At 43.8% G+C, this 16,906-nt stretch overlaps 1 protein-coding gene across 4 annotated transcripts in view; it reads left to right on the top strand.

Moving 5' to 3' along the window:
* Positions 1-16,906, top strand: part of zip (myosin heavy chain 10) — an 86,507-nt gene that overhangs the window by 33,774 nt on the left and 35,827 nt on the right. For all 4 annotated transcript variants that reach the window (XM_072297506.1, XM_019052395.2, XM_019052397.2 and 1 more), the window contains exons 2-3: positions 6,888-7,044; positions 15,604-15,734. In XM_072297506.1, coding sequence (XP_072153607.1) covers positions 6,888-7,044; positions 15,604-15,734 — 288 coding nt within the window. The remainder of the gene's footprint in view (positions 1-6,887; positions 7,045-15,603; positions 15,735-16,906) is intronic.

Below are 16,906 nucleotides of genomic sequence, written 5' to 3'. Positions count from 1 at the left end.
GAGTTGAATGGCCAGACGTTTCATCGGTGCAGTAGTACATCGCTGTTCTCACCGCGAGGAAAAGTCTCGAGAAGTCGCGGACCACTGCCGACTAAAGTTTCTCGATTCGCGATGAATTAATCGATTAATCGAATGTCTTTCGATTCGATTAATTACTCGATTTTTTAAACTTCGCGCAAATTGTAAATTGCTTATTTATTGCTGATTATTCAAAAATTAAAATTTTACCAGTTCCCCGGTCTAACTTGCAACTAATCAGCCCAAAAACTGGAAAAATTTCAGCGCAAAAACCAAAAATGCTGGTATAAATTAAAAACAGGAATTCAGATAGTAACACGAGTATTATTGTGCCAAAATTCGCTGAAATATTATCGAAACTGTTAAGCACACATGATTCTTTGCTCAAATTCAACACAATGCTGATTTACGTACACCTGGGAACTCTTGCGTACATCCTCTAGTACAAGTTGACATTTTGTAAACTTACATCCTCAAAATTAGTTCATTAAGCGATTAAATAATTGATCGATTTCATTTCATTTGATTATTAATCAATTACTAAATCCTCAATAATCCAAAAATTCGATTAATCTAATCGAAAAACTTCTTAGTGTCGACTGTGCAGTTCGTATTCATGCGTTCCCATTTCAACCTCCTCGCTTGCTCCATCTGCAAAAAAGGAACGTATCGTCGCCCTTCTGAAGTAAGGACGCATTTCCGTTCCCACGTGAGCCCGGATAAACATGCAGTTGTATAGGCAGGAGGGCTCACGTTAGAAAGCAGATACGTTCGCGGATCGCGAAATCGAACGACAATGGGGCTTGCGGTGCGGGTGAAGAGGTGCCTGTGCCAATCGGCAGCTGGGCGCACGCGCAATGCGTGTGACCCCCCCCCCCCCTCCTCCGGGTCGCCTCCAAGGGCCCCATTGACCGACGGCGTTAGACCGCAGCTGAAGAGATGGCGCCAGATTTTGGAGTGAATAGCGCAATAATGAATGATGACACGTGATGATCATGAAATCGTCTTTAGCGGGCAATTTTGAAGAGGCAATTTGTATCAACATGCTTGAATTCGCATCTTGTCAAGGGTCCACTTTGAAAATCATGGTGTTCCGGATCGGGAATGCCGGAAATCATCAGGAAATGAAAGATTTCAGAAAAAATCAAGGAATCTGTTCCTAAAGCCGGCATTTGCATCTTCTGCAGCTTAGAAACCCATTTAAGGACTGTGTTATTGCACCTGAGTTGCCATTATCGACCATTGAATGACATTTTTGAATATTCAAATCTTCAGAACAATAGAGCTCTCATTGACCGGATACTGTAAACATATAAATCGCTCTTGGCATTCAAAATTCTGGTTTTTGCCAAAAAATGAGCTGTAATACGAAAAAAAAAAAAATCCATTATCATATTTGGAACTCCAGAGAATTTTATTGTGTCCCTCAAGAAAATCCCGAATAATTGGAGGAAAAACTATGATTTCTCATCAGGAAATTATCATCTGAAAATCACTCTGGAAAAAAAAAACAAATCTGGCTGTGGGAGCCGTACCTGCGGGCTACATAGACATACTGTCCGCGTTCCGGGTTCAGAGGCCGAAAGTTCCAGGCGTAACAGCCGGAACAATCGAAGCTACTGCTCTAGCACCCGGAAGTTTCGACCTCTGAGGCCGGAACGGACGGTATGTCTATATAGCCCGTAACTTGTTTTCAGTGAAGGAAAACTCAGGGAATGAGCACGCTTAAAAATTCTAGAGGCCATGTTCTCAAACGGAGGGGATAATTGGACGGCAACTTGGCGTCGGGGCGGAGGGCAGCGTTCCCGCCAAAGAGATCCCGGGCCTGGTGCGGTCGTGTCGAAGGTTAGTGGGGGGTAGTCGGGGGTCGGCGGACGGGCGCCGCGGCGGCCGGCGATGAGAGCGAGGAAGGAGAGCGCGGTCCACTCGCGGTCGCTCGTCGAGCGCCCAGGCCGAGGCACTCGAGTCGTGGTCTCGCGGATTCGCGGTCTCGGAACTTGGCGGGTCGGAGTCGGACCCCGGAATTCGGGCACTCGCAGTCGAGTGTCGTCGACCGCCGCCATGCCGGCCGGAGTTGCGGCAGCCCTGGGCTCTCGTCATGCCGCCGCGCCGTTCGGAACTCCGGAAGACCTCGGAACGGCGCATTTAAACGTTTTATCGTCCGTTTGGAGAATTTCCTGCGGTTCCGACAACCTGAATCGTCAGGAAGAAGCGGCTGAGAAACCTGGAATTGGCAGGTGAAAAAGCGATGTGGAAATTTGGAATTGGCAGGTGAAAAAGCGACTTGAAAACCTGGAATTGGCAGGTGAAAAAGCGACTTGGAAACCTGGAATTGTCTAGTGAAAAAGCGACTCGGAAACCTGGAATTGTCTGGTGAAAAAGCGACTTAAAAATCTGGAATTGCCAGGTGAAAAAGCGACTTAGAAATGTGGAATTGCCAGGTGAAAAAGCGATTTGGAAACCTGGAATTGCCAGGTGAAAAAGCGTCTTGAAAGCTTGGGATTGCCAGGTAACAAAACGACTTGGAAACCTGGAATAGCTGGGTGAAAAAGCGACTTGGAAACCTGGAATAGCTGGGTGAAAAAGCGACTTGAAAACGTAGAATTGCCAGCTAGGTGATAAAGCGAATTGAAAACGTGGAATTTCCAGGTGAAAAAGCGACTTGAAAACCTTAAGAAAGAGAAGAAATAGTGATTCAGAAACCTAAGATTGTCAAGAAAATAGCGATTTGAAATTCTGATACGGTCAGAAAGATGCGCAGCTTGAAAATCTGGAAAAATCAGGGGAAAGGTGATTTGAAATCCTGAAAGAATCGGTTCATAAGGCGGCTTTAAAATTTGTTAAAGTCAAGAAAGGAAGGAACTTGAACACCCGCAATTGCCAGGAGAAATAAAAGCGGCGTGAAAACCGCGTGAGTAATAAGGGAATAGTGACTGAAACCCGGGCATGGTCAGGGAAGAAGCGATTTGAAAACCTGGAAAAATCAAGGGGAAAAAATGGTTTGAAAACCTAGAACTCTCGGGGATTAAGTAACTTGTAAACCTGGAACTTTCGGCCAGAAGCTTGACTTGAAAACCCAGAATTTTTAGGGAAGAAAGCGACCTGAAATCGTGGAAAAGTGAGGCTAATTCCGTGCTTCTTTTGCGTATTACGGCTCTCAGTATTGCTGTCGGTTTCAAGATTTCAGGAGTCGGACGAGGCAACGTCGGTCGTAGGCGAGATGACTCATACCGGCTCAAAATGGATCTTTTCTTTCTCGTCAGCTTGCTCCAAACGCAACCATTCTCCCCCGAGGAGATCGTACGTGATAGATTGCCCCAGGTTGTCGACTCTTCACACGAATTTTACCATAATTCTATAGTTAAGGTCTAAAGAACGGGCGCTAGGATAGAGATAGACTGTAGTGCAGTTGTGACTCGTCTTAAGTACATTTAAGTACTAGTGAAAGGGCTAAAATAATCGGACCGCAGATATTATGTTTTACTTCCATTCACAACAATTCTTTCAGTGCTCATACTGATATTTGACCCATTTAATTCTAACTGAGCGATACCACTATTCGACCACTAAGGAACTCGGGTTGCCTACATCGAATATTGAAGGCGAACTGATTTAGCGTTAGAGTAACCTAGCTTGTGGTTTTGTAAAGAGCCATTATTTCAGTGTTTGGAGCAGAGATGCTAAATGAAATCAACGACCTTCAGGGGCTCCGTATACCCGCAATAATTAATCGAGAATTCGATAATTAACTTCGAAATTTGACTTATTTTAAAATTATTCCAAAACTAAGATTTCACTGTTCCCATGCGTTTCATGCCATTCTGATATCAAGTCAACTTCTGAAACTTTATTGAAACATGAGATTGTATTATCGTATTTCATTTTCTAAAGTTCCATGAAATTTTGCATCCCTGGCCATTTTCCATTGGAAATAAGAATTGTTTTCGCTCTGGCCGAAGTTTGCGACGGACCCATAGAATACCTTTCAGGTGGAACACATCAAACGATTCAGAACCTCAAGCGTGCTCTCAACCGCGGGATACTGCTCGCAGTTATGTCTGAACCTCCATTCAATGCACGGCAAAGAACAGGAAAATGTGGGGATAAAACTGAAACCCGTTTCATAAAACCACAAGACGTTTCGCGGTCCTGCGATTTCTTTATCAACCGCACGCACGTCGAACTAATCTCATAATAAGATGGCCTTGAATGTGTACACGTGAAGATTTTCCGATTTTGAAAATCCAATGATGTAACGTTAAAGTTTCGAAGCCCCAAAATTACCGACAGTCCGAAAAAATTGAGATAAAAATGATTCCAAGTAAAACTAGTCTTCATGCAAATTCTGTGAAAAATTCTCTTCCAAATATTCTTTTGGTTAGTCCTACTAACCTATTCAAAGTGAAATCTATCATTAAACAGTTGGTTATAGCTTGACGGCCGATTCCTTCTCCCCCCCCCCCCCCCCCCCACCAAAAAAAAAAATCTCTCCTCACAGGTTTTCTAGTGGAGGCGAGGAAAGGCGATGACGTTAGAATCTGGAACGGATGAAGGATTCCTGACACTAGAGGTTATGCAGTAGTGGCATGCTTATAGGAAGGGGGGGGGGGGGTGTTAGAAGGTCCGTAATGAATCACTCATCACACGCGAGCGCAACAGGTGTTACGCGTTCCGTGTCCCCTCCCATTGAGCACCGTATTTTTGATTTATCAGCCGTTCGAACTGTTAGTGTTACAACCGCTGATAAGTCACACCCTGCTCCCCCTCCTCGCTCCCTTCCCCTATAATAGAGCGGTTAAACTAAGAAGGGCGTAAGATTCCTAGGATCCCTAAGCGCTTACGCCTTTCTGGAAATGATATGCGCATCTGTGGACGATCATCAACGAAAGAGAGATTGTGGTTCACTTTTTATAGGCGTAGCCATGCTAAAAGGAACTATGTCGCACGCAAAACCAATGCACATAGCTTCTTTTAGCACAAAAATGTCCAAATTGTAAGTTTTACCGCGTTTGAGCCGATTAGGCTTAATTTATTAGAAATAAAAATCAGTCGCTGTCTCAGAACTTCTTCATTCCGAGAAATTTCTTTATTCCGTAAGTTAGAATGAAAGTTAAAAAACCAGCGTATATTCTGTATTTTTTCATTTTATTTCAGACAAAAAGAGAAAATAGAAGGGGGAAAACAAGAAAGAGAGGGGGAAAAAAATAGCAGAGATTTTACCAGAATTTTCCCCTTGCTAAAACACCAGATCGCGAGAAACAGTCAACATTCAGGATTTTAGGGATGCAGAATGTTCCCAGCCTTTACATTTTTCAAACTTACCTTCCAATTATAAAAACCCCATTTTCCTCCGAAATTTCAAAAACATGACTTATTTTTATAGCTCTGCACACTTAAATTGTGGCGACTGTGCGAAAATCTTGTGATTTTTACCACTGTTCTGCAAAGAAATCGCAATTTTGTCAGGTTTCCCCCTTTTCACACGCGACCAATCGCTACCCACTCGGTCGCGTGGTCGAGAAGTTTTTGCCTCACTACTAGAACTTTAGCACCCCTGGTTTACTCATTGTTAGTTGGACGTATTCAAGCTAAAATGAACTACGTTACGTACCATATGCACGTAATTCCTTTTAGCATCAAACCGCCCAGTTGTACCTTGCGCGACGGGTCTGTCTATTGAACGTACTAGGTCCGCTTTTCCGGTGAGGCAGTTTTCTCGAGTGCATAATTCCAAAGAGCTCTCGTTCCCGGCCACGACGATCCACATTATGACATCGGAATGCTCCCTATTCGGAGACTTCTTATCGCTCGGCTAATTAATCCACGTTCATGTAAACGCTCGAGCGCCACTCAACATCGGAATGCCGTACTTACACTGTCCTGTCAAGTAAGAACATTGTATGTTCCCGTCCCAACTTGCCAAATTTCCCTCGATGAAATACGAATTCCCTGGGGAACTTGTGATAAGCCTCCTTCCAATTTTTCACAGGGTTATATTCGCAATTCAACCCAAAATATCTCGAATTTTCAAGGATAAATGTGCGTAACTTTCCGTAAATATGATTATTTTATCGGAAGAAAATTGGCAACCTTGGAATGTTCGAACGGCATTCTTCGTTAACTCCTGTAGTTGTCGAGATGGCCGTGAGTCATCCCGCGCCATCCTTGTTTTACCAGAAAGTTTGACGCGTCGCCCGAGGAGAAGTGGGACATTCTTTCACCGAGTCCAAGTCCTAGCCCGAGAGCCAAAGTACTTTAAAGCCCATTTTCAGCAGTTTTACGTATCGCAAACAGTCGGCAATTTGCAAGCGGCATGCGTGTCAACTGGTCAAATTGCAATAAACATGTATCAACATTGTAAATGTTTCATCGGATGAGAACTTCAAAACACGACCTGGTTTGAAGCGCCTTCAAGTCCTGGTGATACCCTCCGCTTTGCCGGGAAGTTCGTTTAGTCGCGTAACCTAACTTAACCCAAGTAAGGTTACTACTCGTACTCGTAGCTAAGTTTTAGAGCGCCTTCAACTCCGGGTGATACCATCCGCTTTGCCGGGAAGTTCGTTTAGTTGCGTAACCTAACTTAACCCAAGTAAGGTTACTACTCGTACTCGTAGCTGAGTTCTAGGTGTTACAATGCATTCGAAAAGATAGGAACGTCTGGTTGAGTATCAAGCATGCGAAATACTGCTTTCTTTATTACTTGTACACCTTTTTTTCAGTAAAAGTTGATAGAAATTAGCGGTCGATCACTAATTGCCTACGATACCTAGTTATCATATCTGGATATTATTTTAATAGTTGTACGTTATGCTTTCAGCTTTTTGTGAACTGGTGAACTAACGTTTTTTGTTTTTCTTTCTATGTTGCAGACATACTCCGGGCTGTTTTGCGTCGTCGTCAACCCCTACAAAAAATTACCCATCTACACAGAAAAAATTATGGAGCGCTACAAAGGCAACAAGAGGCACGAAGTTCCTCCCCACGTCTTCGCCATCACAGACACGGCCTACAGGTCGATGCTTCAAGGTAAGTTCGGAAGCCAAATTCGAGGTACTTGTTTTTGCCTCTATCTTTTTGTTTTGTTTTTTTTTAAAAAAAAAAAAAAAAAAAAAAAAAAAAAAAAAAAAAAAAAAAAAAGCAGAAAGGCCCGTTTTCCCAAAACTTGTATTCTTTGTCCTAGAAAAAATGTATTAAATATCAGCATGGTACTTTTTTCTCTTAACATCATGGGCAGAGTTAACATGATGCCGGGGGGTAGGATCCCTTTTCTTCCCCCAGAAATCTACTGGCTCTTCTCAAGAAATGCGAGGGATTTTGCTAAATAAGTGTGCGACTTATTTTTCATCTTTACAATGGTGCAATCTTTTCAATGGTGAGAACAGCTCAAAATTGTTCCTTAGATGATGCAATTTTTCAAAATTCCCGGTGAAAAATTGTTCAGTAGCGCCGAATTTAGGAGAAAAGGTCAAAATTGGCGATTTTAAGTTCTCGACGGGAAGCGCTCTCTAGGGAACAAGCACGCGAGGTTTTAGTTTAATTTTCCCACTCAGAGAACGCTAGCTGTCACTTTTCCCGGTGCATTTTAGAATCTTTAACCTAAAAACCTCAAAAGTTCACCTAAAACTTCGGAAATTTATCGAAGAGCCTCAAGACGCTTATTTTCCTCAAGTTTTGAGTTTCTAGGGCCAAATTTTCGTCAAAATGCATGGAAGGAAGAATCTGAATTTTCATCTTTTATGCAGCGGCGCCAATAACTCAATTTTTCAATTTTAGGTCTTCTCTTTCAGACACTGTATCAATTCATTAAATTTTTAGGTGTTTTTTTTTCTCTCTATTTTTTTGTATCATTGGGGCTCTTTTTCCATGGACGATCACTTAATTTATGTCGAACAAATTTATCTATCGACGGACTGGAAGACGATTCCCATTGGCTCGGTTCGAGTTGCGTACCGGTGAATGACTGGATGAATCATTTGAGACACGGTCGGCGGGAGCGTGGCTGGCCGGTGCGGCGCGCGCGGCGTGGCGGCACGCGGTACGCCGGTCGCTGGTATCCATGGCAACGGATGCGTGCGTGGCGCCGGGACCGGGGCCCGGCGCGCCGCTCGGGGCGAGCTCTGGCGGCGCGACGCGGCAACAGGGAAGAAACCGCGGGCCCGGGCGCGGGTCATAAGTAGTGCCACAAGTTCAATGCTACCTCAAGGTCACCGCCAATCTCCACCGTTGCCAAATTCGCCCCCGGGAAAACCTCCGCTTTCCCGCTCCCAAGGCCGCCCCTAATTTCACCCCCTTCAGGCTCTATACATCGTCACCAGACTGCCGGGTCGCCGAAGAAAATAGTTGGCTCAATAATGTGAGATTACGAAAAGGGCCGGCACTGCTCGAGCGAAAAATTTTATGGAAATTTTTTTTTTGGACAAAATTTCAATGAGCATTCAAACGATTAATCTCAATTGTTCGATTGGTGGAAAATCGACAAATTTTTCTTTTATTTCTTATATTTCTATATTTGGCTGTAAGAAAGGAACCTATTTATTTAATTTTAAAATTCAAAGCAATAGAACATAAGCTCAAATAAAATTTTAGGATCTAAGCTAGAAGAGCTGAAACAGAGAAAATTCCTAACAATTTCATTTTTCTTTGCCCTGTGATATTCATAAAAATAAAAAATCGATTCCATAAACCCGTTCCCACGCAATACCCCATTGACTTTTGGGGCTATGTTTACATGTTGAACCAATCGATCGGATACAATCTCACCTGTTTGACGTATCGAATACGATCCATTCCCACGTGAGCCCTGTTCCCCATAAAACTACACGCTTTGCAGAGCTCATGTGGAAATAGAGGTAAGCTCTTACGTTGTCAGATGAGCGACGATCTGCCAGTGACCACTGGCCACTGACCACGGACCACTGGCCGCTGACCGGCGCAAGTGAGCCCAGTTGAGGGCCCCGTAATGGAGTTGTCGGGATCGGGCCGAGGCGGAGAGGGCTGCGGGCCCCGTCTAGTGTGAATGAATATTCATGGCCCGTTTCGAGTGGTTTTTTGTCGCTCACGCAACGCCACACCGCTTGGCCGGCGACCAAATTTGGTTTTATAATCGGCTACAAATTGGAGTCCATTGTGGTCGCCGGGCGTCGTTAATTTTTTAACAAGCGGCTACCGGAATCCTCCCAAAATTCCCGTTCCTTCTTCCTTTTTGCCCACTTCCGATTCGCGCGGATTTCGTGGAATTCCTCCGCTTTGGAACGTCGAAGAACCTAATGGAGAGAGTGGAGGTGGGAGGCGAACGGCGGGCCCCACACTGGAAAAAATGTCTCTTAGATCCAGAGTTCAGATTCTTAAATTTCACATGAAAAAATACTCCTATTTCAGCCGTTTTTTTGCTTGAATCGAGAGCCAAGCCTCTTAATTAAGCGGATTTCCTTTTACTTCAAGCATAAATCCGATTAAACCAATCAAGAGTATTTCTTCTTGTCAAATTTTTAAGAATTTAAACGCTGGATCTAAGAGACCTATTTTTCGAGTGCATGATGGTCCCTGGGATTCAGAAAAACGTCGGTAAAAAGCTCTCATTTGTGCATGCGCGCCCTGAGAGAGCCTGCCATTCCATGATGATACCACTATTCGACCACGAGGGAGCTCGTGTTGCCTACACTAAATATCGAAGGAAAACCAACTTGTCAAAAAGTAACCCATTTGAAAATACCTTTTATGTGAACCTTTGTATGCGTTCCAGTAGGCGTGCAATTTCTTGATAATACCTCTTTTCCACTTCTTTCGCTTTTCTTTTTCTTCTCTCTTTTGTCTTCTTTCTCATTTTTACTTTATTATTTCTTCTTTTTCTTTATTCTCTTTTCATCTTTGTTCTTTTTCACCCATCTTCCTCTGCTTATCATCTCTCTGTTTAAAAGAGAGCGAAGAAGAAATTTGTCTCTGTTATGAAATGTTCAGTCCTTTTAGTTTGAACATTTTAGTTTTTTAATATTTTGTAATCATTGTATTTATTAAGCTGGCAACAAGGAAGATAAAGTCATTCAGTCCTTTTGTTGCCGGCCTAAATAAATCTTCTTAAAATCTAAATCTGATCTTTTCTGTTTCTTTTCTACCTCTTCCTCTTCTTCTCCTGCCTGCTCGTTCCATCTATCTTCTTCTTCCTCCTCCTCCTCTTCTTCTTTACTGAATGCGCTTGCTTACGTGGGTGGCAATTTTCCCTTGCGACGGCTTTGTTTTGACTCGAGTGTTTGGACAGAAACCGTTCTCAGTAAGATATGCAGGTCTTGTTGATAATGAACGTCATATTTTCATTCACCGCAGAGATGACTCGTCGATGAGTGGATCGATGATTAGTAACGAGAACTCAAGTGCTCTTAGCAAACATATCCGCGGATAATGCAACGAACGCGGATAATGCGGCAAACGGCAAGAATAGCGCAAGCCACGGTTACATAGGGAGGTTGCGACGCCAAGTTTCCCGCGCGACAGGGTGTCTACAAGTCCGGAATTTCCGGAAAGTCCGGAAATAGTACTGATTTTTTAAGGGCGGTCCGGAAGTACTGAAAAAAGCGGAAATTCTGCAAAAAGGTCCGGAATTTTTTAAAATTTTTTGTCATTTTTGTTGCAATTTCGAATTTTCGAAATTTTTCTAATTTCGTCAAATGGAGGTACTGAAAAAGTACGGAATTTTTCTGTTGGAGGAGGTACTTAATATCTCGGGAATTTACTGAAAAAGTACTGTAAAAGTACTTATATTCGACCAGCCTGTTTTAGTAGACACCCTGCCGCGCGACCAGGTGCAATGATTTTGAATTGATATAAGGCGATTCGCGTCATCAACGTCTGTGACGTTACTCCAGACACGTTCAACCCTCGCGATGACTTGGGTCTTTTTAGATACTGGTAACGTCTCATCAGTAGAAGCTTTGACTTCCGACTTTCAATCGTCGACCTGTTAGTTCAGCAAACACGTCGAAGTTTGGTAAACTTGTTTGGTTCATTAGTAACCCGAGGCCCATCAGCCAAGTCTGTTGTATCACCGAAGAGAGAACCCTCCAAGCGTAAGGGGGAAAATGAAGCTTTGAAAAAACTGTACTCCAGGGGTGCAGAATGTTCTGGCGAGACATATCTCGCGGGTGAATCGCACTGAATTTTGTTAAAATTACTTCAAGCGCGCTTAACTCTTGTCAAATTTACTTCGACCGCACTGATTTTTTGTCAAATTTACTTCGACCGCGTTGATAATTTGTCAAAATTACTTCGACCGCGCTGTGTAATAGTGCGCAGGGAAAAATTTGCGTTTTGCTGGTGAAAGCGTACACTGATGAACTTTCTGCACCCCTGCTGAGCTCAGTAGTGTCTCAGAGGTGTATTTTATCAGATTAAGCCTCCGTCTTTTGTCAAGTCGCCACCGAAACTCCGATAGACTCCCAGGAATCGTTCGGATGAGTCAAAGTGGACGACTTATATTTTCAAATATGTGATAGGGTTATTATTTTAAATTTCATTTGTATTCTCATGTGAGGCTAGACAGCCGTAAGTGCTGTTTCACACGTCAGATTTAGAGTCCCTTTATACTGAGAGTCAAGACAACACCCCCCATGGAGTCACAAACGGGAATAAAGATTACAGAAATTGAAAGTTTTTCGTAATCTTTGATCGGCCCATTCTCAAATTCCTCTCTCCGTTCCTTCTCTCATTTTGCTCTCATTCCGTTTGTTCCTTGCCGAACCCGTAATTCCCTGGTCCATTCCAGATTATAATCTTTGCAATCGGCAAAAATGTAACTTTATTCCCGTTTGTGACACTGTGAAGGCCTAAAATACGGGAACCAATCAGAAATGGATTCACATTGTCTTGACTCTCAGTATGAAGGGACTCTAGTCAGATTTGGTCGCGCGCCTCTGCCGCGCGGTCGATTCTGCGTCGCGCGCTGCGTGTGGAAGCGCGGCTCGAAACGATGGTAGCCAATAGAGTCCCTTTATACTGAGAGTCAAGACAATTTGAATCCATTTCTGATTGGTTCCCGTATTTTAGGCCTCCACAGTGTCACAAACGGGAATAAAGATAACATTTTCACCAATTGCAAAGATTATAATCTGGAATGGACCAGGGAATTACGGGTTCGGCAAGGAACAAACGGAATGAGAGGAGGAACGGAGAAGGGCATTTGAGAATGGGCCGATCAAAGATTACGAAAAACGTTCAATTTCTGTAATCTTTATTCCCGTTTGTGACTCCATGAGGGATGTTGTCTTGACTCTCAGTATAAAGGGACTCTAGACAGCCGTAAGTGCTGTTTCACACGTCAGATTTGGTCGCGCGATCGACTCTGCGTCGCGCGCTGCGTGTGGAAGCGCGGCTCGAAACGATGGTAGCCGAGCGCGGGAAAGCTCCGAATTGCTACAAAGCTCGGGAATGCGGCGATCCGCGGGATCGCATGGGGAACGTGCCCTCTCCGTCGGAGTGTCGAAGCCGATGAGTCCACGGCTCTAATTGCCGGTGATTCGTCACGTCACGTCACGTCACGTCCCGTCCGTAGGCCGCTGATAAGCACGTAGCCTGTCCTCACTTCCGTTATCACCTATCACTCGCGACGCTCAGCAACCGAGCGCGAGCAGCGCTTACCGTTGCGTTGGCGCGCGTTATTAGGCCCGGGTAAACACTCGACTCGCCCCTTTATGACTTGATGCGCCACCCAAGAGGGAGGCATCAGCATCTAAGTGAAATTCCAGGGAAATTGCCCGAGACCTTCCGGCTGAAACTATAGCGCATTTTTGCGTCTCGTCTAGGATCCGATGAACTTGCTGACATCACCGAAAAAAAAAAAAAAAAACACATTGGATCTAGAGTCCAGACTCTTGAAAACATTGACAAGAAAAAAATACTCTCGATTTAATCAGATTTAAGCTTAAATCAAAAGGAAATCCGCTCAAATTAAGAGGCTTGGTTCTTGATTTAAGCTTAAATCTAATTGAATCAAGATTATTTTTTCTTGTCGATGATTTAAGAGTCTGGACTCTAGATCCAATGTGTTTCTTTTCCAGTGATCGGTGAAATCATTGAAAGCGATAGACTCATCCATCAGCAGGGGCCAATCACAAAGTAAAGACATAAAGAACCCATTTCTGATTAGCTCCCGCATTTCAGACCTACATAGTGTCGCAAACGGGAATAAGACTCCGTTTTCACATGGAAAGTGGAAAAACTGGATAACTGGAATATTGGAATGGACCTGGGAATCAGGGGCACGTCAGGGAACAAACTGGATAAGAGGGAACGGAGGATCTGAATTAGGGAATGAGTTACTCAAAGATTACGAGAAGCGTTCAAAATGTGTAATGTAAAGCATGTGAAGATGCGTCCCGATTGTGGCATTCACAAGCTGACTTCTTAACTCTCCCTTTACAGGAATTTCAGCTAAAACAGGGTGTCCCAAGTTCTGAAAAACCTGGGAAAATAGGAATGAAGTTCTTGCATGTGTCAGAGAGTGTAAGTACTTTTCCCTCTTGTAGAATTTCGCGGGAAATACGGCAATGCCATTGGTTTTTTTTTTGAGCTCGGGAGTTGAATTAAGAGGAAATCAGTGGCACTATCGTGTTTTTCGAGAAATTATACATCTGAACTTGCACTCAAATTGCATAACCTTAACGCATGCAAGAGCTCTATTAGACAGAAATAGTAAACGATATCGAAGACTTCCACGTTTCTCCTAAAATTGTAATACATTTTCATGATTGCTCCCATTTTCTCATTGGCTTATATTGGATGTTAGGAATTAAAGAGAGGCAACCAACTTGGGTTGCGCGCGCCAAGTTTCTGTTCTGACACGCTCGTTTCGCTCGTTCCAGATGAATGCGCCTTCAAACAAGAGTGATACCAAACAACAAGCATCACAATATGTTAACGACATCAGCTCGTTATGCGTACGAATGCCATTTTTGGGCAAGATCTGGCACACAATGAGTCGGTTGCACGCAGCATCAAATCGCGCGTTGATTGTTGTATCTCGCAGGGCAAATTCGAAGTGATTGTTCTCAACTTGGGATTTTTGACTGAAAAAAATGCGCAGCTACTTATGCTCAAAACTATTCCAAGCTATTTTTCCCCTTTTTTCTGAAAATTTAACGTGGTTCCTTTCTGAAGGCTTCAGTTCAGTTTTGGTGCACATTTTAAACCAGAAGCTCGCGAGGGACTACTCTCCCCTCCCCTTTCAAAAAGGGGCCCCACCCCGATAAAACGACGACTTTTAGACTTTTATTCGGCGCTAGTCGAATGCCAAGTAATTTTTCTCATTTTATCTGCTAAAATACTACTACGGCGTAGCATCGAAACATTTCTTTTGGTGGCCATGAGCGTAGCGGAGTTGAGCCCCCCTTTACCCCCCTCCCCCTTCCACCACGGCCCCCTCGCGAAATGATCAGACACCAAGCGAAGATTCTAACCGCTGGAGCTCGAGTCTCGCACAATGAGGCGCATCACGTCCGACCTTGAGCAATATTTTCATAATAGAAGAGATCGGAGACGAGTGACTGTCACACGAAATTTCTTTGAAACGAACGTACTTGCATTTTTTTCTCTATTTCTGCTGCCGAGTGAGACGAAAGTGCGGCGAGGTGGGGGGGGGGGGGGGGGGCGGTAAGGCCGCCGGCGTTATGATGGTCTTTGTCACCGCTCGAACTTGTCGGCTACATTTCCCAGATGCCCAGTGAATGGCCCCCACAAAGGAGTACAGTTAGTCTCGATCGCATTTTCGCAGTCCATTTCGAGTACCGCGAGAAGAATGCGAGACTCCCAAGAGTCCCCCCCCCCCCCCTCCCCCGGTGACGTCATCGCGGTACACTCGCACGCTCCGGATCATTCGTTGCGCAGTTTAGCGGATAAACGAACGATTTGCCGGCCAGTGCAGTGCAGCGAGCAACCAACTTATGCCGGTTTCATGCAATTTTTGGCGGGTGGTAAGATTGATTTTGGCGCCCTGTGAGGGGGTCTGGGAGAGAACCGAATGCTGACGGGGAGCATAGGCGGAACCAGATATTCCGACAAGGGGGGTCCTGGGGGCTTTTCCCGGAAATTTTTAAATTTTTAAAGCATCCAATTTGCAGCTTGAGTCAATTTCGTCATGAATATTTACCAAATATGAGCGTTTCTTCTCCTTCTCCCTTTTTTTCAGTACTTTCTTTTCCCGGAACTAGTTCCGAATCTCAGAAGTTTTGGGATTTTACCGATTTTTCCCGGAACTTTCGAGATTTTCCTGAATTTTTCCCGGAACTTTTGAAATTCCCGGAATGTTCCGGATCTGTTGCATTTTCCGGAACTTTCTCGGAACTTTTGAAAACAAACCTAAAAGGTATCTCGGAACTTTTGACGGTCATGGAGTGGGAAAAATTGGGACAATAAAGTTAAAATCTCGGAACTTTTAACGGACATGGAATGGGAGCACTGTGTTCTTCCCTTTTTGTTCCTCCTTCTTTTCGGTCGAACGATCCGCCTGTAACGGGGGACCCGGTCAATACTAATTTTCTGCACTCGAAATTTTAGTTGCTGTTATTTGTGTTTAATTAACGAATGCATTTTTTATTTCAGAGCGGGAGGACCAATCTATTCTGTGCACAGGAGAATCCGGTGCTGGTAAAACCGAGAACACGAAGAAAGTCATCCAGTATTTGGCCTACGTCGCCGCCTCAAAGCCCAAAAGCTCAACCGTCTCCCACACTGTAAGTTTCCGCTTAGTTCTCGTTCATACTTGCACGTTTTCTGCGCCCCCGTCTCGTAGGTAGGTAGTTAGGCAGTGGAGGGATACTTGCAATGACTATGCCAGCGCACCGCTCGCTCGTTCGCTCGCTAGCAAACAAAAACTAGTCTGGCTCAGCTGAATTTTTCCAGGCTTGGTGAGGATGGAATGGGTGTCGCCTCAGGCGCAGACCAAAGGCATCGTCCCAGCGGGCTGATCATTGATATCTATAGACTATAAGTGTTAGACGAAGAAGAAAAAGGGGAAATGGGAGGAATGGGGAATGGATGGGTCTCATCGGTTGATACAAGGAAAAAAAACCACATTGGATCTTGAGTCTAGACTCTTGAAAACATTGACAAGAAAAAATACTGTTGATTCAATCAGATTTTTGCTTAAATCAAAAGGAAATCCGCTCAAATTAAGAGGCTTGGTTCTTGATTTAAGCAAAAATCCGATTGAATCAAGAGGATTTGTTCTTGTCGATGTTTTTAAGAGTCTGGACTCTAGATCCAATGTGGTTTTTTTTCTAGTGAATTGTTATACTCATAGACCAAGGAGAAAAATGATGAACTAACTTACAGGCTCTCTCGTGAGCTGCTGTTAATTAGTCTTATCACTCAACTCCTCAGTCCATTGCAACCACCCGGTTCTACCTAAAGAATTGCTCCATTTTCTCCTTGTCTCTTTTGTGTATAGCTTTGTCTATCGATTTCAACAGTCAGCCCGCAGTGGCGATACTTTCAAATTGACAACACTGTTTTACCGCCGTTTATATAAATAGTCGATTTCATGCGGGACACTTTGCCTTAATATGCAGAAATAATTCTGCCGTGTTACCGAAGAGAGCAATAACGCATTTGAGTTTCTTTCAAAATTCGTATAATCTAATTTAGATAAACTCACTGATACAGCAAAAATTGACTTATTTTTGTAAACAACCGAGCTATGATAAAGCCGTAAGTGCGTAAAAATTGAGCAGCAGTAAAGATTATTATTAGCCGCCTGAGAGCTGTGCTGAGGTATTGAGTAAAATGGCGCCCTTTTCTGCCAATTTCTGACTTTGAAATGTACTTGCTTTGTGCCCCAAAGTACGAAACAACATGAAAATGACATCGAAATGAAACTGAATTTCGTCGATTTTTAATGATTCAA

The sequence above is a fragment of the Bemisia tabaci genome, chromosome 2, assembly GCF_918797505.1.
Source record: "Bemisia tabaci chromosome 2, PGI_BMITA_v3".
NCBI lineage: Eukaryota > Metazoa > Arthropoda > Insecta > Hemiptera > Aleyrodidae > Bemisia > Bemisia tabaci.
The sequence above is the reverse complement of the archived record's forward strand: the minus strand, read 5'-3'. Positions and strand labels throughout refer to the sequence as shown.